Source organism: Festucalex cinctus, chromosome 10 (assembly GCF_051991245.1).
Source record: "Festucalex cinctus isolate MCC-2025b chromosome 10, RoL_Fcin_1.0, whole genome shotgun sequence".
NCBI lineage: Eukaryota > Metazoa > Chordata > Actinopteri > Syngnathiformes > Syngnathidae > Festucalex > Festucalex cinctus.
Window position 1 is genome coordinate 28,697,748 of NC_135420.1, and position 22,991 is coordinate 28,720,738.

Below are 22,991 nucleotides of genomic sequence, written 5' to 3' on the forward strand. Positions count from 1 at the left end.
CAACATATTATGTGATAAAGGCTGCCCACTGCATAACTCCATGGCAACACAAACTAACTTGAAATGAAGTTAAGCCCGCAATTTCACTACTTAACACTGCTACTGTGAAACACTGGACACACTCATGAAATATGATCTATTGAAAAGCTACCAACCAACTTACTGGCCAATAAGGCAGAATGAACATTAGCATATGGACAATTGGACACCTATTAATTCATTCGAACAAGGAACCAAGAGGTTAATGTTTTTATTTATAGACTATTACAGAACTTAAAGCTCTAAACTGTAAGAAACCGAGACCACATTCAATACAAAATAAGAGTTGTACTTAGTTTATACAGTGATACCTTGAAGTTCCAAATCCCCAAAACGTGTACAATCTGGTGTACTTGCATGACAATGTTCTGGTATTTATTGTCTGCACTCTGGACTCCTAATAAATTGCCGTTTAATAATTGTGAGAGTTTAGGCTGAATAATCATTCTCAACGAACAATTCAAACAAATCAACATCAGACTGTGGTTGAATTTCACCACCGTGCATGCAATTAACCTTGCATCCCTCCCAAGACAAAACAAACAGAGTATCCTAATAAATGCAGAATAAATGCAATCACAGCCTTTTTATGTTTCCAAAGCAAAAAAAGCCCCGTTTTTTTCCCAGAAAGCAAACAAAGTAGATCATTGGCGTTAAACAATTTGGTTGCGGCTCTGCACGTTAAGATTTGTGTGAAAATATAAATGACAGTGTCTCGCGCAGGTGTGGGGGCAGTTTCGGGTGATAAAATGTACCCGCTGGTTGTCCCTGTCTGTTACTCAACTGATTGATTGTTTGATTGTATTCACAAGTCAACTTCAATCTCCCTATCCCAAATAGATCCATTATACATTGTCCCCTTAGAATTTCCCCCCCAGCACTTTCAAAATACAGTACACATCAACTCTTCAGATTTGTTAACACTAAAACTAGCAATATAGGTGGCTACTCAAAATGGATTCTATGTTTTGTTAATTTCCGATCTGATGATCTGCAATCATTACCGGTTGGTCATGATTGTATGACTGTAATGACTGGTGGACAAGGAGGTGGGGGAGCCTAAATCCAAACTGCTCCGTCGTGAACTTCGTCGTGAGCCACTTCGAGAGCCTGAGCTGGATCCTGGGGCAGATGAAAAATTGTAAGGACTGCTTATTCCTCTAGAGGACACGGATGATGCTGGTAGCATTCTCAGCCCGGTGCTCTCCTCCACTAGACAGTTGTCTAGAGCCTCCTTGTAAGAGATCTTCAGTTTGCTCTTGGGGCATGTTAAATTCTTGCTCTGGTGTCTGACGTCTTGGAGTTTCCTAGCAGTGCTACCATCAATCCAGCCCATTTTCAGAGCATCCGCTATGGTTCGTCTACAGCCCAGTTCTGGGTCGTAAAGTCCTCCTGTCACAAATTGGAACTCCATAAACCTCTGGCCTGCCTCGTAAGGTAGCCACATTTCCTTCATGGCTTCAGCGGCAGACATTTTCTTGCCAGTTTTTACATCCTCAAAGCCAATGAACACTTTCTGAGCAGGCTTGAGTTTTGCAGCCATATCATCATTGATTATACCTTGACGGGACGCTTCTTGGATGCTGAGCCGGCGCCCGTTTTCTGGATTTATGATTCCTCCGGTGCAAGCTTGTGCCTCCAGCAATCTCTGAGCAGTAATGGTATCAACCAGACCAGAATTTAGAGCTTCCATAACTGATATTTTGTCTAAAGTCTCTGTATCAAATATGACGCCTACAGGATCCTTTTCACCAACACTTTCAACGGGGGAGGCCAGGGTAAAAGAAACACTCGATTTTTGATTTTGGGTGTCAGATGAGCCTCGAGAACCACTGCTGGTTGCAAAGCTGTACTCTTTAATGGTTGGAGGTATTGTTGTAGATGTCTTTGTGATGGAAGAAGATTTTGAAATTATTGTTGATGATGATGATGATGATGATGACCCTGAAGGTGGAAATGAAGCCTGTGATGTGGAAGTTATTCTCAGCAATCCATGCGGAGTCTTTTCAGTGATGATATCTGCCAACTGTGTTAAGGTGATGATATGTGAGCGATACTGATCAACAACTGACTGATCAATGACTCTTTTTTCAAGCAGTTCATTGATGTTGTACTCTCTCCCTGTCTTCCTGTCAATTATAACTAAACGTTTAGAACCATCTGGTTCAGTGATGGTGATCTCTTCCCACTCACACTCCTGCTGCGAAAGCTCCTGGTAGGTGCTATAGTCAATTAAACCTTTTTCATACGCTTCACGTACATTCATCTCCTTGTTAGTCTGTGGATCCACAATTATAACTCTCCTCTTTCTCAAGGTGTTTTTCATAGTCGCCTCTTGTTTTTCCTTGTCAACAATTGGCAAAAGGATTAGGCCAGTCTTCCCATCAGTAATGCAGCGTTTCTTTAGTTCCAGGTATGTTACCTTTTCCTCCGTGTTAGGATCAAGGAAGTCCTTATTAGCAAGATTCTGATTGGTTATGAGCTTATTCATTTCCTCGTCTAAGTATCCTTTGTTGTAGGCCACATCTATATCAATCCGATGGCTGTGTTCAGGATCAATAATACCACCACTGGCAATCTGGGCCTCTAAGAGACGGGTGCCATGTCCTTTCGCAACCATACCCCTCTTGATTGCCTGAAAAAGAGAGATAACCTTTTCTGTACCCAGCAGTTTGTAACCTGTCACAGCTCTTTCTGCGGATCGTAGGGTGTCCAGGCACTCTGGCCCAAATAGTCCTTTATTATAAGCATCACCAACACTGAGGTGAACGTTGTTCACTGGATCTACTATAAAACCCGATGCAGCCTGGGCTTCAAGAAGCTCTAGAGCGGTCTCAGGTTGCAAAAGTTTATTTTTCTTGGCTTCATAAAATGTCATCACCCTGTCACTGGTTTCGTCAAATAGTCCTGCTATGCAGGTGGACCTGCCCAAATAGGCACGCAGGCGGTACTCAATGTCCTGACTTGTCAATCTCCCTTTGTTCAATTCATCAATATCAGATGGCTCCAGCAGCTTGGCATCTACTAGATCTATGACAGAGACCTGACTCCGAAGCCCTTGGACAGTTGCTGGTTTTTTAGGTTCTGGGAGAAGCAAAAAACCGGTGCCAATGTCTGCTCTGCATCTTTTCTTCAGGGACAAGTAGCTAATTGGCAGTTGGGTGTCAGGATCCAGATAGCATTCAGGTTCCTGACTGAGGGCCTTGTATAGGTCTGCATTTATCAGATCTCGATCCATAGCAATGTCTTTAGGTAGGTATACACCAAGTGTGGGGTCCAAAATACCTCCTGCACACTCTTGAGCCTGAAGTATGCGAAGAGCTGTGTCCTTGTCAATCAGTCCCTTTTTCATGGCCTGGCCAGCTGACAAGAGCTGGGAAGTATTTGGGTCTCTGTAACCTATGGCAGCAGCTTCAGCGGCAAACAATTTTGATTCATCTTCTTTAGAGACTACACCTCTTGCACATGCTTCCTTAACAGTGAATTTCTGATTTGTCTGCGGATTAATGATGTGTCCTGTGGCTGCCTGAGCTTCAAGTAACAAGTCGGCACTGTCAGGGGAAATAATACTTTGTTTCTTGGCCTGAGTAAAAGACATTTTTTGGAACGATCCAGCTGCAACCCCAGCAATTAAACCAGTCCCTTTGAGGAAAACTTGCTTTTCCACAGACACCTCCGGTACAGTTTTCTCTCCAATAACTAGTTGATTTAATGTCGCTTTGTCCAAGATTCCACAGTCAAACAATTGTTGTGCTGTTACTGTCTTGCGAACACCGTCAAATATCAATTTGGAGGGATCCATTTTTTCTGAAATTGGCAAAAGTTGCAGACCACTGTGAGATTCTGTCTTGCATCTTTGTTTCAAAGCACCATAACTTACATCAAGCTCAGGTTCTGGATTAATGTAGTATGTCGGACTCTGATTTAGAGACTTGCGGAGGTCTTCATCTAATAAATTGCGTTTGATCGCTGTGTCTTTTGGGAGGAATACACTGAGATTGGGGTCAAGTATGCCTCCAACACACTCTTGGGCCTGGAGGAAGCGTAAACCAGTTTTCCAATTAATTATTCCCCTTTTCATTGCCTCATAGACAGACAGAGGTTTTGCCGTACTTGGATCTTTATAGCCAATAGCAGCAGCCTCTGCGGCCAATAATTTATCTCTGTCCTTGATATCAACTATTCCTCTGGCACAAGCCTCGTCTACTGTTAGCTTCTGATAGGTAATGGGGTCAATTATGTGTCCTGTGGCAGCCTGGGCTTCCAGTAGCAAATCTGCAGTCTCTGTGGATAAGAGGCATTGTTTTTTAGCTTCTGACAAAGAAACTTTTCCCTGATTCCCAGCTTCAACCCCAGCAATCGGTCCAGTTCCCTTCAGATAGACAACCTTTTCAGCAGACACCTCAGAGACTGTCTTTTCCCCTTTCAGTAACTGGTCAAATGTAGGCTTATCAAGCACTCCGCACTCAAACAACTGCTTCGCTGAGACTGACTTGCGAACGCCATCAAACATCAGTTTTGAAGGATCTTTTCTCTCAATAATTGGCAAAATTATCAAACCAGTGTTGAATTCGGTTTTGCATTTCTTCTTTAAAGCCTCATAGCTGACATCAAACTCAGTATCTGGGTCAAGGTAACACTCTGCATTTCGATTTAGAGCCTTACAAAGACCTTCATCCAAAATGTTGCGGCTCATAGCGATGTCTTTGGGGAGGAACACACTCAGATTAGGATCTATAATCCCCCCAGAAGAGTCCTGGGCCTGCAACAAGCGTAGCCCAGTTTTCTTATCAATTAGTCCTTTGTTCATGGCTTGAAAGACTGAAAGAGGTTTAGCTGTACTAGGATCCCGGTAACCTAACGCGGCAGATTCTGCTGCCAAGAGCCGATCACGATCTCTTATGTCCACCAGTCCTCTGGTACATGCCTCCTCTACTGTGAACCTCTGGTTGGTCCTGGGATCAATAATGTGGCCGGTTGCTGCCTGGGCGTCAAGTAGTAAATCTGCACATTGTGGGGGCATCAGCAACTGTTTTTTGGCTTCTGATAAAGACACAGTCCCCAAAGATCCAATTGCTACACCAGCAATTGGTCCCGTCCCCTTTAAAAACACTTTCTTGTCTTCTGATAACTGTGGGACAGTTTTTTGTCCCTTTGTTAATTGGTTGAATGAATGTTTGTCCAATATCCCACAATCATGCAATTGTTGAGCTGTGACTGGCTTACGAACACCATCAAAAATAAATTTGGAGGGGTCTTTCCCCTCAGTGACTGGCAACAGTAGCAGACCAGTATGAGCCTCTGTCTTGCATCTTTTCTTCAAATCTCCATAAGCGACATGGTCATTGTCTGGGTCAAGATAACATCTTGGATTCTGGTTTAGAGCATATCCGATGTTTTCATCCAAAATATTACGGCTAATGGCCGTGACTTTGGGAAGGAACACACTGAGATTCGGATCCAGTATGCCTCCAACACACTCTTGAGCCTGCAATAAACGCAGTCCAATTTTCTTGTCAATCAGTCCCCTTTTCAAGGCCTCGTACACTGAAAGTGGCTTGGGTGCACTGCGATCCTTGTAGCCAATGGCAGCAGCCTGTGCTGCTAAAAGTCTGTCTTCATCTCTTGGGTCTACCACTCCGGCAGCAACTGCCTCCTCTACCGTTAGCTTTTGATTAGTTCTGGGTTCAATTATATGGCCTGTGGCTGCCTGAGCATCTAGGAGCAGGTCAACGGCATCTGGTGGTAGAAGACACTCTTTCTTTGCTTCAGTTAGGCTTATTTTAAAGGGACATTCAGAAATAAAACTGTCAGACTGTGGATTTTCAATGATCACCCCTGCTATTGGGCCTGTTCCTTTTAGACTAACTTTTATATCGACAGATGCATCAGGAACACTCTTTTGCCCTCTAATGACCCGGTTAAAAGTTGGCTTATCCAAAATGCCACACTCAAGCAATTGTGCTGCAGTAACTGGTTTGCGAACACCATCAAAAATGACGGTGGAGGGATCCACGGTTTGGGGTTCTCTGGTTTTCTTTAACTCATCCTGCATAGTTTGTCTTACAATAGTCAACTCTGTGAGTTCTGTCTGGAGGACTGACAGCTTTCCTTTATATGTTTTCTCAAGCTCACTAAGTTCCCTTAGAAGCCTCTCTGTTTCCCTTTTCAAACTAGTGTTTTCCCTTTCCAGACGTTCCTTGTCTGCATCAAATTGGTTAACAAGACCCTTCTTACTGTCATATTGTTCCTTCCAGTAACTTAAGTCTCTTTTCACCCTCTCATTCTCCTCCTGTGCACGTTGCTTATTTTGACGCTCAGACTCAAGAGACAACTTGATGCGTCTGAGTTCCTCCTCTAGCCTTTGGACATCGTCTTTGTCTGTCCCAGAGAACTGGAGTTTCAGCAGCAGCGCATCTCTCTCTTTCACAGTGTCATCGTACTGTGACTGCAGTGATAGCATTGTGGTTGATGTCTGTGGAAAAATAGTGGGATAAACAAAAAGAGAAGACAAGTTGAAAATTAGACAATTCGTGCATGTTTTAAAATATGAATGTACACAGGTGTCAACTAAAAACCTGTGAAGTTGACGTAAAGAAAAAATCTACTTGTATAATTAATACATAATGAAAAACTTGGCCCAAACCCATTTTGCTTATGCCAGATTGCATTTTACAGAATTATTGCAACTCATCAAATCAAATAATGAGATGCTAATTATAACAATTGTGCTCTCAGTTTCAGAGCACACATTACTCATGTGAAGTTTGAATTTCATTCAAACAGTGTTGGTCATACTATAAACAATTTATGCGGCTCTGGGCAAAGGAGAAGTGAGCAAAACATTGTACAAGCTACATCTTTTTGGATAGTGGTGGGAGAGAAAACAGTATGGGGAGATCAACTACCATCAGGTACGCTTGAATGGCAAGTCATGCAGTTCATTTAAACGTACAGATAAACAACTTCCTGATTTCAAAAGTCTGGGTGCTGGGTAGAATAAAATTTAAAAGGTTATTTCTAATTTGGTGCAGTTATTTATGTTTATGGGGCCAATTCACAACAAAAGGTACTTTTCATATGGAGCAGGTCCAGTGTTGCTTAATTTTTGCAATAATTCATAATTTGATGCCTGCAACACCAACTGCGTATGGGTAAAAGGTATTTCTTCTTCTTCTTTTTTTTTCTTTTTTTTTTTTACCTTGGAGACACCACCCAAACTTTTGGGAAATCAGATGCTAATTGAGAACGAACTAGAGGAGATGATTTTGAGGTTCATGCAAGCAATAAAGGATTTTTCTATTGGAAGTGATGACTACTTGATTCATCTGGGAAGATGGGAGCAGTCTGGGATTCGGTTTCAGACTTGCAAGTACCTCAGTAGCCTGAATTTGCATTTTCTCAGTCTCCAGTTTGAGGTTGTCCCTCTCCAAGGAGATCTCTGAGACAAGGTTGTGGTAGTCAAGATTGTTGCGCTCACTGGCCTGCAGCTGCAGCTCCAGGGCAGTAATTTGAGAGGAGACCTCATCATCATCTTCCTCTTTGAATCGCAAAAGTTCTGCTTTATCGCGTCGTGTTGTCCTAAGCTCCTCCTCCAGCCTCAGTCTTTCTTTCGTCAATGTTTCAGTCGTCTCCTTCAGAGTTTGAAGTTCAGAATAGTTCTCATTTAGAGCTTTACTCTTCTCCTCTATAGTTCTATACAGACCCTCATTTCTTAGGTTCACCTCTTTGACTTTTACTTGCTCCTGTAACAATTGATGTTGCAGCGCTTTTAGCTCAGTGCTCATTTGTGCTAACTGTTCCACAGAAGTCCTGTTTTTTTTCAAGCTTCTTTCCAGTTCCTCCTGCATCAGGAGACACTGTTGTTCACCTCTCATTTCTGACGCGCTGACTTGCTCTTGGTTCTGACGTAAAGTGTTGATGGTGCAGTAGTATTCTCTCATCGTCGCAGCGGTCTTTTCTAATTCGATCTCAGTCTGCCTCCTTTTCGACACTTCTTCTTGGTTAGCTTCCCTTAGGTTAGTCAACTGGACCTCCAGGCCATCTCTGACAGATTGAATGTCCTTTAGGCGGACCTGTAGCCGATTCAGGTTTTCTTCTACTCTACTCCGATCCCTATTCTCCCTCTCCAGCTCCAAACGCACATTCTGAAGCTCTGCCTCACACTCCCTTTGTTGGGCCACAGCCATTGCTGAACTAGCTAGCTTTGTTTGAAGCTCGGCCAAGGTCTGTTCAAGCACACCTTTTCCTTCTTCTGTAGTTTTCCTCCTTCGCACCTCTTCCTCCAGACTGTGGGTGACATAGGCCAACTGCTCAGTCTTCTTCTCGAGCTCCTGTTCAACTTCAGCCAGATCCTCCTTGTACTTGTTGTTTTCCTCTTCTCGCTGCTTGATCAAAACCGCAATCTCACTCTCCAGTTCTCTTCTCATGTGCTCTTCTTCTGCGATTACTGAGCGCTGCCGATGGGCTTCTTCCTCTGCCCTCTTTTTTAGTTCCTCTGCCTGGCTGACGGACGTGATCAGCCTCCTGAGCTCCTCCTCCATAACCCTCCCCTCTATTTGCATCCTGTCATATTGCAGTTGAAGCTGAGATGTGTCGTCCTCCCTCTGGGCTGAAAGCCGTTGAATTGCGGCGTGACTGACCTGGATCTGGGATTCATAGTTGAGCTTTAAGTTATTGATCTTTGCAGTGCATTGGCTTCTTACCTTTGAAATCTCCTTCTGGAGTTCGGCCACCTTTGAGGTTTCCTCTTCTAGCTTCCGCTGCAGCTGTTTAATCTCATGCTCTTGATTTGCCATAGTCTTTTCCACTTCCACTTTGGACCAGCTGACACTCTCTAACTCCGTATGCCTCTTTCTCAGGACAGACTCATACTCGTCTTGTTGTTGGGTGTGGCGCTCCTCTGCCAATTTCCTCTTCCTCTTTTCTTCCTCCAGCAAGTAGTTGAGACGTGTCACCTGATCAGCGAGGTCCGCCAGCTGGTTGTGAGTGTCATCGAGGCTGTCTTTAGCGGCATTGCACTGCAGAGCAGTGGTTCGCTTAATCTCCTCCAATGACAGCAGCTTATCCTGGGACTGGGAAAGCTCGAGTTGATAGCGGGCAACGGTGTCTTCAAGAGACTTGTTCTTGCTATTGCGGTCTTCCATAGCCTCCCTCAACCTGCGAAGCTCTTCCTCTAACAGGTCGATCCGAGTGCTTCGAATCTGGAACCAAGGCAGAGTCGTTCAAGATCACTACAGTTAAACGATACAAAAATCTTGTTGGCATTTCAAAATCATTTTATCGTACAACTCTGCCATGTTTACATATTAACAAATCCAAACTTCAGTACCTTAAGATCCTCCATGTTTTTGAGAAGCTCTCCTATGAATTTCAAGTAGTCATCAGACAAAGTCAGCAACTCCATGTAACGTGTCTGCAGTTGAGTAGCCTAACAGAAACAGAACTCTGTGATTACTTAATTGTTTCATATAAATGTTATCACTTATCACATATTTAATTCAAAGATTTAACATTTTGTTTTGATGGGATTGTACAGTTCCAAATGGGACTGTCCACTTTACCTCCTGAACAAGATCTATGGATGGCGATCTTAGCATCGTTCTCTTGATAGGGATGTTGAGCAAAGTCTCTAAACCAGACGTGTAACTGCCTAGGTCTGTTTCATAATCCTGAAAAACAACATAACATGCATTTAAACATAGATCCACATTGCAACATTGGAAATATGCCACCAGAAAAGCTCAGCTTGCGTTGGGTCCAAACGGCGACGACTACGACGATTACGGTAGTAGGACTATATATCCCATGATTCTTAGACACGGAACCAGGAAATAGTTCTAATTCTGATATGATGAAAACAAACGCCTGCTTGCAAAATTTTCAAATGTGTGAGAACACTCCACAGTCTAGGCTACTTTTAACACATTTATGTCTCTCATTCCTGAGTAAAATAATTGTTTATTGCATTTCTGTGATCCTATACTTCAAGATAATAATTAATAAATATAAGAATTATAATCAGTGAAGTGTTGGCCTCCTCACCTTGATGGAAGTCACGCAGGCATCATTGTCTTTCAGGACACTTTCTAATGTCACCCTTTTGGCTTTAATTTCTGCATTCAGAGCCTTGATAATGTTACAAAGGTAAAGATGTCAGAACAAACATGACACAGGCACCCATCACAATGACAAAATTTTGGAAAGTTGGTCATGAAACCTTCTGATTGTTTATGTGCTCCTTCAGAGATTGAACGTTTTGTATGTTGGCGGCCTGCAGGGTGTCTTGCTTTCTGCGAGTGTCACCAATCCAGTCGCTAAGGGAGGAGCTGGACTGCTTGTAGTGCTCCAGTTGAGGCAGATACTGCTGCAAGTCCTGCAGTCTGTAATCAATCATTTCAGGCAAACAAATTGCTATCTTTTCTGTAAATGTTATCGATTAAATGTCAACAACAAGTCAGTGGCGTACCTGGTATCTATCTGTGCTTTTATTCGTCTCCAGCGGTCTGACAGGAGGCCCACCTGCTCATTGTATTTTGACAGCATCATGTCACACCTGTAGAAGGGCCCACCCACCTGGCCATTCCAGTGGTTTGCCTTGGCAAGTTCTGCCTCCATGGTGGCCAGAACATCACTTTTGCCATCCAACTCGTACTGCATAGCCTGCACAGAACACGATTGAACCGGTGAAGGGAAATTCAATTTAGTAGTATTTTTATTTATTTTTTTTAAACCAATAAATATAAGGACTCTGGACCTTAGAGACAAACCCTCCTAGGTTAGCTTAGCGCTAGCTAGCTAATACGACATGAATGGACAACAAAACTTTAAAACTTTAAGAAAAAAACACCCTGGGCTCTGCCGTTTGTCAGTGTATGGCGAGGGATCCTTGAGGTTAAAGTAAGTAATTTAAAAACTCAAAAGGAAAACCACTTTGTCCGTTGACGCAGCTGCGTTAGCGCATTAGCCGCATGCAGTCCTGGTACACTCCAAGATGTTTTCAAAAAAAGTGAATATGAGGCTTGGTAAAGCGGGTTGGACAATTTATGGTGGTTAAACTGTCTGCTTGGTGGCAGCAGTTATACGTGCATGACTGGATGTAGCGTAGCACTTTTACCTCGACTGTTTGGTGTTGAAGTCATGGACCTTGTTTTGTGCACCGGCGCATAATATGGCCCTTGTTAAAGTGTTTCCACAAAGAGGCGTGTTCAAAGATGTTTGTTCATCTCGTGTCCTTCGCGCAGCACTTTATACCGAATATCTCTCAGCAATATACCTTAAGAGTCTTCAAGTAGTCGTTCACATCTCCCAGCAACAGAGAAGTGGTCTCCTTCTCTGTCAATCTCGCCTCATGAACTTTAACTATATCTTCAGCACGTGCCATGCTCTCCAGCAGATCCCTTAGAGCCTGGAGTCTGGAAACAAAACAAAAAGTGAACGATTCGATTTCATTGCATCTACCAGGATATCTTTAGTGGATTACTAAACAAATAACGGTCCACAGTATTGACTTCTTCGTATAGACTTCAACCATGATTTGATATTTTGACATTTTGTATTGTACTGCCATTTTATTTCAAACAAGAGTCAGAAGTTGTGCAATCTTACCGAAGGAGATACATTGATAAATTGCTCTCGAGACTGGCGAGACGTTGTGTGATGAATTCAAGCTCACTGCGTAGGAATTGAGCTTTATCGGAATCGTTCATGCTCTCCAGCTCCTTCAGAATATTCTCCCTCAGCTTCATGTACGCCTCTTTTATTGTGTTGACATCAAGTTGTGTGCTCTTAAATATGAAATCGAAACACAGGATCAGTGTGCAGAAACGGTGACAGATTAAAAAAGGCTTTTATTTTTCTGCTTACCTCTAACTGCGTGATTTTGAGGCCACAGTCTTTGGTCCCATCATCTCCCAAGCAGATGTGGACATGCTGACTCAGCAAGCCCTCAGCCGCCTCCAACTTCAATCTGAGCGCGTGCAGCTCCGTCAAACTATGGGACGACGACGCGGCGACCTTCTTTTTCGCCGGCTCCGTCTTTACCGCTCTCACCACCTCTTTCTTCACTTTTTTCACCTCGGTTCTCTGACGCTCTTCCTCCAGTTTTCTGGCATCCTCATCGGCAGCTGCTGTCATTATAATTAGCGGTTGCTGTGTTTGCTGGGTTTCTACATGAAAGAAACAATAGAAGTAGGAAGAAGAAAGTACCCGGTTCAAATTTAAGTCGAGCTCAATGTGTACTTTGCAGAGTATAAAGACGCCGTGCTCCATTTTTTTTTTTTCTCCAAAATGCAAAATCTACCGGTACTTTCATGTAAGATTTCAATTTTAACAATATACAGGCATCTCATAATCAACCAATGGCCGCCATCACATACCAGCGATCAAGAACAAGGCCCTCATGTCAAGCATCTTTGACCTTTTGGCTCATCAATTGGAACTGAATCGACCACACACAAAAAAACCTTACAGACTCAAAATGCTAACCTAATCCAAATCCACTCCCATTTTTACTTCCTGTACTTCATCTATGAATTACCTTGAGGGACTTCCTAACATTACTTTATTAAACTTACTAATAGAACAAAAAAAAAAAAAAAAAGCAAAAGCATACTGGCCAAATGTATTTTGACAACATCTGAAATGTTTTGCAACCAGTCGTGTCATGACTTTTGTTTTTGTTGATTTTGGTTATGATTAGATTTTAGTTGTCACATTTTCCTTGTGTCCTTTTTTTCATGTCTGTCGTGTTAGATTATTGTGTCCACCTGTTCTCGTCAGGCCGGTCCCTCGAGTCTTCCAATCAACGTGTCATTGTATTGGGAGTGACCTTTAAATGAATCGTGTCATTGGCACTGTAGCAATCGTATTGGCCTCAGTGAATATATAGTCTTTTAAAATTGAAAATACTGCATTTGCAATTAACACTGTAACCAAATGACAATAAGTCTGCTCCGTAGTCATAAACGTTTTCGACATTTCAAGAACAAGTTTACTTGAATTGTCAATCACACATAATTTTTATGTATTTTTTTTAAGTTCAACTTACGGTAAGCAGGCAACTGCACCAGCAGAGTTCCGTAGTAAGCCTGAGCCCCGTTGAACTGGCTCTCGATGCTCCTCCTGTCAACATCAGTAAACATCTGGGATCCTTGGCAACTCAATTTGAACTCCTCATAATGAGTCTCAAGGCTGTTGATCAGCTGGGCGTACTCCTCGGGACTCATCCGAGACAGCTGGAAAAAAGAATAATACAGCATGAATCGTGGCTATAGCGTGGCCTGAACGAAAACCTCAAATGTCATTGAAATTGATGTGAAAGGGAGATTATAAATCAGCTACCATGGAGATGGTGAGAGAGTTGATGCGGTTGATATCCAGAAGGCAGTATTGCCAGGCAATCAGACTTTTAACATTGATGTACAGCTGGTTCCACAAAGACATTATAGACTCGTAGTATTGCTCATTTCTGTTGAAAGGGAAGAAAGAACAGCGATCTGTAGTGTTTGGATATCATTTCATTTATAATAACCATGGCAGCATCAGCTATGAAAATGTGTTCCCATGTCATCCTTTTTTGACTCTCACAATTCTCTATTGACCAATCTGTGGACGGCAGTGTGTCAGTTGGTGGCGCTATTGCACCATGAAGTTGTTTACCAACCGCCAAGAAACAACCAATAAAAAGCAGTAGCAGAACTGTAGTACTGCAACCGGTATCCCATGTTGCAGTTTCGATATATATATTTTTTTTTTAAAGGTTAGTTAGTATCACTTACTTGGTAGCCAGATTGATGCTGAGTGGATTGGGAGGGGGGAGGATCAAGCACACGGATGGTATGATCATATCTAACCCCCCCGGCCCCGTCACCTCCCACTTGCTACGCTGGCTGTTGTCCTTCAAGATGGCCTCGTCGCCCTTGCAGATCACCTTCTGTAGTATCAACAACAAACACTTACAAAGGCTTTCATTTCTATTTTGCATCATTTATCAGAATAAAATAGACAAGATAAATCTTTTTTGTTTAAATATTTTTTAAACCATTAATGTGACAAATTTTTAGTTGTATTAACTCTTTTACTGCCACACATTATGAAAAAAAAAAGTGCCATTTCGCCGATTATGAGTATTTATCAGATTCCATCAGATTCCCTCACATTTCATTGTAATTCCATACACCAGCAGCCCATTTAAAAGAGACACAATGCTACCATCTGCTGGCCATAGTTAGGTGCTGTTTTTGATTCCACAACCCCGTTGACCAGGCAGCGCTGCACTTAGACGTTCCTCCGCCCATTGAAGAAAAAAAAACAAAACGTAGATGACGTCATTTCACGTTTATGGCAGCATACATCGTGATTTTACTAATCGTTATTCAATGTTTTTGGCAGTCAAAGAGTTAATAATGGATTAGTGTGGTTTCTGTATCCACACCCAAAATTGACACGGATAGCACGTTTCTGTAAAAGAAAAATGGGTTTGGTTTTTTCCAGCACACTCCCACACTTCAATGTAATCGGTGAGGTATGGAACAATCAATGACTTATATAACAATAACAAAGCATCCTTGTTCCTTGTAATGTTGCACAAGCGTGCACACCTGCTTATAACCGAGGATGTGGCTGTGTTCAGAATTGACTAAGCACATTCCCAAACTCCATTTTTTTTTTTTTTTCTGTTCGTGTCAAAAATGATTGACCTGGTCTTGTTTGAAGTCACACAGAGCTTTGACAATCACGGGTCGGCTGCTCTTCTCTTCGGGGTTTCGGGATTTCAGTCTGACGATGCTCTTGGACTTGTTGACCAGCTGCTGAACTTGATTCTTGTGATCCCTTAATCGCTCTCTCTCCCTCTTCAGATGAAATAACAAAAAATACTCGTTGTAATGTCATCCAATCCAATCCCCCGCAGGTATGACATACTGTCAACTGTACCTCCAGTCCCCTGAGCAACTCCACCAAGTCTTCCAGTGACATGTTCTTGTCACAGGTGAACTTTTTCCGAATGGATTCCTGTTGCCCCTTCAGAGTTCTGCACATCTCATTGGCTTCCTTAAAGAACTTTTAAGGAGACATATCGGTGAAGTCTTTGATGCGACGGCTTATCCAGCGCAAGTTTGGAGAGTTACCTGGTTGTACGCCGCATTCTCCTTCAGATGCACGTCAATGCATTTGGTGATTTGGAGGAGCCAACTCCACTGAGTCTGCAGCGTGTCCCTGTAAGCCTTGAGCACAAAATGCAGACAATACAAGAGAGTCCTCGAGTTACGTCAGAGTTACGTTCCTACTAGAGGTGTTAAAAAAAAATCGATTGGGCAGTATATCGCGATATTACAGCGCCCAATTCTTGTATCGACTCAATATGCAGCCAAATCGATATTTAAACAACATTTTTTTATGGAAATATTCAACAAGAAGTCTTACTTAGGGTTAGGGTTCAAACTTTAAGCATGGAAGAATGTTATATGAGTAAATGACAGCGAGCGGCCAAGACGCTTTCAATATAACAATTCTATATCATAATTCAGCAGCATGTCCTTGTGCTATATGGATTTTTCCAGTAATCGAGCTTTTGTCAGGTTTTTAGAGATACAGATAGACTGAGATGATTTTGTTTTACAATCCAGATTGTTCCATGAACTGATACCTTGAGTTGAAATACATCGTTCTTTTTGTTATGTTATATATTTTGTTTTGGAGAAAATATCTGTTCCTCTTAATATACACTCACTTTCCCTTTTTTTTTTTTTTTTTAATTTAAATTGTATATGAACTAGTAAATTTCATGATGGGCTTTAAACATTATTTTGAGACAGTTAAACTCCATCAATTCATTAAAGTTTAAAGTTTCTAGTTGTATAAATAAAGGATTAGCGTGGTCTCTGTATCCGCAGCCACAAACGACACGAATTGCACGTTTCTGTAAAAGAAAGATGGAATCGGTATATCTTACAGTGTACATGTACAAGTTTACTGATTAGTATTTTCTAAATTTGAGTTAAAAAAAAAAACAAATCCCAATAATCGACGTATTGGGATTAATCGGTATTGAATCGAATTGTGACCTATGAATCGTGATATGGATCGAATCACCAGATACAAGGCAATTCATACCCCTAGTTCCTACGCTAGTGATGTAACCCGAATTTTGACTTACGTTTAATTTCTCCATTAAAATCAATATTTACATCAAAATAATTTGCATTAAAAAAAATCTAAAATACATTAAACTTAAAAAAAAAAGAAAAGAAAAAAAAAGTGCTGTACGTCTGTCCAACTGAAGCCCTCGTCTTTGCCGATGTTCGTCAGTGTCTCTCCTTTCTGCGATCTTTTTATGATGTTTAGTTTTGTTAACATTGTTTTTCTTTTGGCTGGACCAACATTGGTAGAAGACGTACCTTTCTTCTTCTTTGGGGCCACGATGTGGGGAAAAAAAAAAAAAAAAAAAAGAGTTGCGAAAAAGCCAAAGATACTCCCACAAGTGCACAAGCGCTAGCACTAGCTAATGGCTAAATAGTAGCCAAAATGGCGGACGAGGAGCCAAAATGGCGGACCGGACGTAACCGTCGTAAAGTCAAAACGTCTTCGGTCGAGTGCGCCTTAACTCGAGGACTCCCTGTACATGGAAATGTTGTCTGGAAGGTTCCGGTAGCACAGATTAGCTAGCAGATGCTACGTTGCAGGGAATGAACGTGACATAGCAAACCTCGATCTTGTCTGAAGCCGGGTGTTGATTCTTCAGGAGCGCATCCACGCGGACCTTCAGCTTGTTCAGATGCTTTTCTTTCTCCTCGAGTGCGCTCATCAGTTTCTAGCAAGTAAACAGCGTGTTTGTTTGTGGTTAATTGTCATGCGATGCATACAGTTGCTCCTAATGACACTCATTGCGCTTCATAATTAATATTTCAATTCCATTCAAACGTTGTGTTCTCTTTTTGCGGTATTTGTGTAACAGCAACGTATGCGTGTGACGTGGACACTGACGGAATAGCTTTCTTGCTTCCGGGGGATGTACTGGTCCAGGTTCTTGTCGCCCCAATCAAACATCAACTCTTCTTCTTCCTTGTCGTTGACCCACATGATCTCTTTGGACAGCTCTTGGATGATCTGCTGGAGATCCCCCAGCTGCTTGCTCCGAGCAAATGACATTTGCTGCGGCGAGAGATGACGGAGGAAGTTTACGCATTCAGTAACAAGGCAACAGTCGCTTATGTTGCATTTATGACATTTGTTTGACCTGGAGACTGTCCCACTCCTGATCCAAAGCATGAAGATTTCCTTTGTCTCCTTTTTTAATCTGCAGGACGATATGCAAATATTTGTAGAATTTAACGACTTTTTGTACTGCATTTTTGTACTGAATTTAGAGTGCGGAAGAATTTTTATTGATATATATTTTTTTAGACCCACCAGGTCACTCCTGGCTCGGTCCACTTCCGGGCTGTTTTGGATCGAGTTGTGAAACCTCTGGTGGCTGATCAGGTTCTTCTCTATGCCAGCGGGATCTTCTCCCCAGTATGTAGTTTCGATCAGACGCTGGAGAAAAAAAAACAAAAAACAAACATACGGCTTACTAAATGCCTCGAGGAATGAAAGGGATTATTTCACGGTATTTTAAGCATGTCCAACAGTTAACTATAGTCATATACTGATTAACTCGATGACCTTTGACACGATGGCGATGTCATTTTTTATGAAATATTAGGTGTGTTGCTGGTTATTTTTCTACCGCGGAAGGAAGACGGCCGGTTCAGTAATTAATTTAATTTAATTTAATTTTCATTAGGGATGTTTTAGCCCTTCTATGTTTAAAATCACTAATTGTCAGCTGAAGCGGATTTCAATATGCTTGTGAAGCGAGTCAATATGTGGAGGAACTCAATGTGTGCTTGCATTAGGTGAGTGCCTCAATATTCAGTGTTATTAGAGATTGGAGGTTGTTTATATGTATTGCTGTTATGTACAAAAGCACAATATTGTGTTTTTTTTTTTTTTTTTTAGTATGAGCACATTTTTTACAACATTGTGATCTTTTTTAAATATCGCCAACCTCTCCACAATATCGTGATAATTATCGTATCGTGAGCTTCATATTGTGATATCGTATTGTGATATTTGGATATCGTTACATCCCTAATTATAACTATAATTTTTAGGTTTTTTTCAATTTTTCAATAATTTTTTTTTTTTTTTTAAGCGTTCACCGTGATTCCACCTCCTGGCATGTTGCACTCGCTAGCTGCAGATTTGAAAGGGGGTGTGTCACATGACCATGTCACATGACGATTAGCAGAGACAATACAAAATTATATAATTTTCGTCTCATTTTTGTTCCTGAACTGAAATATCCATCGATTTCAGTCCAGTTTTTATGAAGTACATTTTTGTCTCGTCTTCATGAGTTGATGAAAATGCATACTGATTTAGTCCCAGTTATTGTTTATTTATGACGGTTTAGGTCTAGTCTCGTTTTAGTGTCGGTGTGTCGACGAAAACTATTTTTGTTTAGTTTTCGTTGACGAAATGAACACAACGGCTTACTGTACATCTAAGCAACTCTTATTTTTGCAAAAGCCGCGTGACCGCGCGAATGTCGACGCAAGTTTTCCCGTCGGAGTCGGGTGAGTGTCGCCACCTTTTGCTGTCCAATCCAGGCCACGGCATCGTGGAAGCTCCTCCCCGGCTCCTCCCAGGAATCGGAACCTCCTTTGGCACTCCTCCTCCTCTGCAAAGAGCCACTCATGGCCAAGTGGACCCCCTTCAGCTGATCGTTACAAAGCTCCCAACTACAGATCAGGGAGAGATTTGGTGCAACAACAAAAAAACAAAAATGGAGAGGTGTCATGCATGGCTTCCATATATGGTCAAAGGAGGAGTTTGTGTCTAAGAAACCACTGCACCTGAAAAAGAACAACTTAGCTGAAACCGTATAAATTGGTTCGGCGTTGCTGATGATGTATTGTTTCTTTGAATTTAATTAGTACAGTATTCAGCCACTATATAATATGTGTGTATAATGTTTCGTTTCAGTCACGTGACCAACAAGGAAGCATTTTATCCTGATGGTGAATGAAAGTTTTAGTTTTTTGTTTTTTTTGTTTTAGTTCATTAAAATAACCTCGGTCAGAGGCCAAAAACAAAACAAACAAGTATGAAATTGAAAACGCTTACGCTCTGACGACGTTGTCACTCGGCTGTCCCATCTGCCTCAGGTCCATTGCGAAGGCCTTCAGCTGGTCAATTGTCTCTTTCGCCCTCAACATGTAGTGCTCCGCGTCAGCCATATTACCTCCCTGAAATTCATCATTACAGTTTTATAAAAAACAACAACTAAAACAATGCTAATATTTGGTCCTGTTAAATAAAAATAATCATAATAAGAATCTCGTAATCGGGAAATAGTACAAATCTCTTGAGAAACGGCAGGAAGGGAAAAAAAAGGGGGAAAAAAAACACTGAGGAAAAATATTTCCAGTACTAGGCAGGGTTAATTAGTTGTGATCTACGGCTTCACCACAAGGTGTCACTATATCCTGCACACATTCTTTGCATGCTTGGGAGGGAGATTTATTTTCTCTGTAAATGTCAAAGCAAAGAGTTTTAGCATGTACCTTCCAAAATTTTTCTTATTTAGATGATTTATTTATTTATTTACATTTTTTTTTTAGATATAATTTCTCATTCAACACATTTTTTATATATCTTTATACTGACACTAAATAATGGACAGGAATTTTCTTACTCTCTCAAATTGTTATGATTGTGACAATTTTCAAATAAATAATAATAAATAAATAAAAAAGATCATGAAGAAGAGACTAGGCATGTAACGATATCCAAACATCAAGATATAATAACTATCACAATATTGTAGGGAGGATGGTGATATAAAAAAAAAAGTCACAATATTGTTAAAAAAAAAAAGAGCTCATACTAAAAAACAAAACAAAACAATATTGCGCTTTTGTACAGTACAGCAATGAAAAATATTATAAATATTATATTAAAAAAAATATATATAAGTACAATATATGTATTGAGACACTTACTCCACATTGACTCGCTTTACACGCATGTTATGTTCGCCCTCATCTGACCATTAGCGTGGATTTGAAACATAGAAGGGCCAAAACATGCCTTGTGAAAATTAAACTGCACTAAAATAAACTAACCACCAGAGGGTGCTAGAACTGCACAAATGCAAATCAATCTGACTTTTTTTTTTTTATGTAATGCTTTTAATATTGTGACATGACGACGACAACGATATTGTGGCAGTTTTAAATATCGCGATATCGCCGGTATCGTTACATCCCTAGAAGAGACACGCTTGTCCACGAGCGTTGCGCGTACTTATGGTGTGGCCGCTCAACAAGATGGGCCTAAAAGCAAATATTGACTCACGGACTGTAGGGCAAATTCGGCTCTGCGCAGGTCCTCTTGGCACTGCGCTTGAAGCGACACGGCCCGCTGATGGATGTCATTGAGGCCGCTGCAGGACAATAAAGCAATATTGCATGTCATGTTTTTTTTTTGTTTTTTTTTTAAATTTGCACAGTTAAAGACAATGAGCCTCAAATTGTTGTTTACAACTATGACATTTTCACCACATGCAAATAATGAGAATTTACTGCTGTCGAACTTTATTGTTACATACTGACAACTGTGTCTAATTTTGTGACTCACAATTAAGTATTGTCCCTAAATGAGGTCATTACAGGTTAATAGCGCTTGTTATGATGCACAGTAATACAAGCATCCACGATACGCTCACAATAAGAACCAATTTCTAGTATTAAAGCCTCGCTAACATATACTGTAATAATGTTGAGTATTATTGAATGCAATTTTACCATCAATGTTCATCTCAACCATTTGGTAGAGGCTCATATTATAAAAACTAGGGGGCGTGTAAATATAATTTCCATTTATTTTTATTATTAGTTGCTCAATAACTCGGAAAATATGGGGAAAAAATGTAATGTTTTTTTTTCTTGGAGTGACCATTAAAGGGTTCATTTAAAAATAAATAAATCAAGAAATTATGTTGAAATTTTATTTTAAAAAATATATATTTACAGTAGAAATCTTTAGGGATCTATTTACTTGCTTTTTAATTTGTATTATTTATTTTTTTTAATTTAGCCTAACACATGCTAATAACTCTGGAAGCTCCCTGCAATTTTTCTTATAATTTTTTAAACAATTGTGTAAATATAGTATAAAAAAATGTTTTTTTTCTATTTTACTGCAAATGAATATCGGCTCGAAATATCGGTTATCTATGAATAATCTGTATCGGTATCGGCCTTGAAAAAACCATATCGGTCTATCTCTAATCTATGTTATTAATATTTACACAGATTTCAGCAAAGATCATATAAATCGGCACGCAGAATTTATTTTTATTTTTTTGTGAACCACATAAAATGATGTGGCGGCCCGGATCTGGGCCTGGGCTGCGAGTTTGACACCACCTGTGCTGTGGAACATTTTATGCAAATTCACGTGGTTGTGTCAGCAACCGAGCGGAAGTAGCGAATAAAACTCTAAAGTACTTTAATTGTGGGAATGCTTCTAGCATATGTTATTGTGATTTTTATTCTGCACATTTTTTGCCACGTAATAACTCCCACATAATACTTCCAATTTACATTGTTTAAATTTCAAATAGCTTCAAAAATTCACGCCTCTCGGGCTATTTATTGTTTGATTCCACAATTTCAATGCGACATACATTGAACTTTTTCACTTCACTTTCCATGCCCACTTCCATCCGTATAACTTATCATCATTGCCGGGTGTCTGATATTGCTCAGTGGCACAGTAACCAGGAGATTAGAATTTCATAATTTATGTCTTAATTTACTTCATAAGCATTCCGCATGCATTCAAATCTTAACATTCAGCATTCAGCATTCCCACGCAATTTCTCTAGAAATTGCACTTATTCTAGTTGGTTGAAAGTGTTGGTCAACTCTTGTTTTCATTGCTTACATATCCAAACTAGACTTCGTTTGTATCAATATATGCAAACATTTGCTGCTGATCCATTTTCCGGTACAGTTTGTTTGCTTTCTCAACATTTTGCCAACGAGACTGTTGGAAGTTTTAGTCACAAAAAAGTCCCGCCCCCTCGAGAAGCGTACCTAATTGCGCCTCCCGTGCTGGACGCCATCCTGCCGATGGTGTCGACCGCCATCCCCCCACCAGAATTAGACTTTGGGAAGGTGTTGTACGATCCGTCCATGAAGTGCTCGTACCCGTTGCCGCCCCCCTGCACGAACTCGCTGCGGGTGTAGCGGAAAGAGCCGCCGCTGGCGGTCATCGGCTCTCCCCTGCGGCTCAGGCTCATGTTGCTCAGCGCGTTGTGGGAATCGTACTGGCTCATGGCGGCGAGCTTGTCGCGAGAGGTCGCCGGAGAGGGACTGCGGACCAGGTCGCTGCCTCCTCCCTCCGCCTGCCTCGCTGAAAGCAGACTGCGCTCGTGCTCCAGGTGGCTCAGGTTTTTTTGGGTTTTTTTTTTTTTGTGACCACACCTTCTGCCCAACCTGCTAAGCCAAAAATGTTTCTTCCACTCCGCTTCGCTTTCTGCCCCTCCCAAATCTGCCTGGAGCAGTGTGTTCGTTTTTTTTTTTTTTTTTTTTTTTTTTAAGCACGAGGTCACAAATGTCAAACGGGCGGCCCGGGGACCAATACTGGCCCACCACATCTTTCTGTGTGGCCCGCGAAAGCAAATTATGTGCATGGATTTGATGTTTCTTTCTAAAATACCGATATTAAAATTTGACTTCACCTCAAAAAAAACAAAAAAAAACCTTCAGATGTTGGAAACAATTTTTGTTAACAAGCCCTTTAACTTATTCACTGACAGCCATTTTTACGAAATTTTTGACTGATTTTGTAAGCCCCGCAAAATATTGTGTTCTATTGCTGCTAAAAAAAAAAAGAAA

General features: G+C 41.1%; 2 protein-coding genes across 4 annotated transcripts in view; one reads left to right on the forward strand and one right to left on the reverse strand.

The window, feature by feature from the left end:
* slc22a23b (solute carrier family 22 member 23b) overlaps positions 1 to 22,991 on the forward strand; it is a 44,923-nt gene that overhangs the window by 948 nt on the left and 20,984 nt on the right. The gene's annotated exons all lie outside the window — the stretch shown is intronic.
* On the reverse strand, positions 235 to 22,496 carry dspb (desmoplakin b). Of its 2 annotated transcripts, none has more exons than XM_077533700.1 (24): positions 22,188 to 22,496; positions 20,443 to 20,530; positions 19,210 to 19,331; positions 18,674 to 18,824; positions 17,449 to 17,574; positions 17,276 to 17,335; positions 17,023 to 17,190; positions 16,745 to 16,849; positions 15,168 to 15,263; positions 14,974 to 15,099; positions 14,739 to 14,891; positions 13,818 to 13,972; positions 13,381 to 13,507; positions 13,088 to 13,274; positions 11,905 to 12,206; positions 11,647 to 11,825; positions 11,315 to 11,453; positions 10,508 to 10,701; positions 10,259 to 10,421; positions 10,084 to 10,167; positions 9,603 to 9,710; positions 9,371 to 9,469; positions 8,745 to 9,242; positions 235 to 6,514 (listed from the first exon to the last, which is right to left on the reverse strand). In XM_077533700.1, exons 1-24 carry the CDS (start codon positions 22,427 to 22,429, stop codon positions 1,040 to 1,042), a joined length of 9,147 nt encoding a protein of 3,048 aa, XP_077389826.1. In that variant the 5' UTR covers positions 22,430 to 22,496; the 3' UTR covers positions 235 to 1,039. The 2 variants fall into 2 exon arrangements, with proteins under 2 accessions (XP_077389826.1, XP_077389825.1); XM_077533699.1 differs by having other exon boundaries at positions 7,416 to 9,242.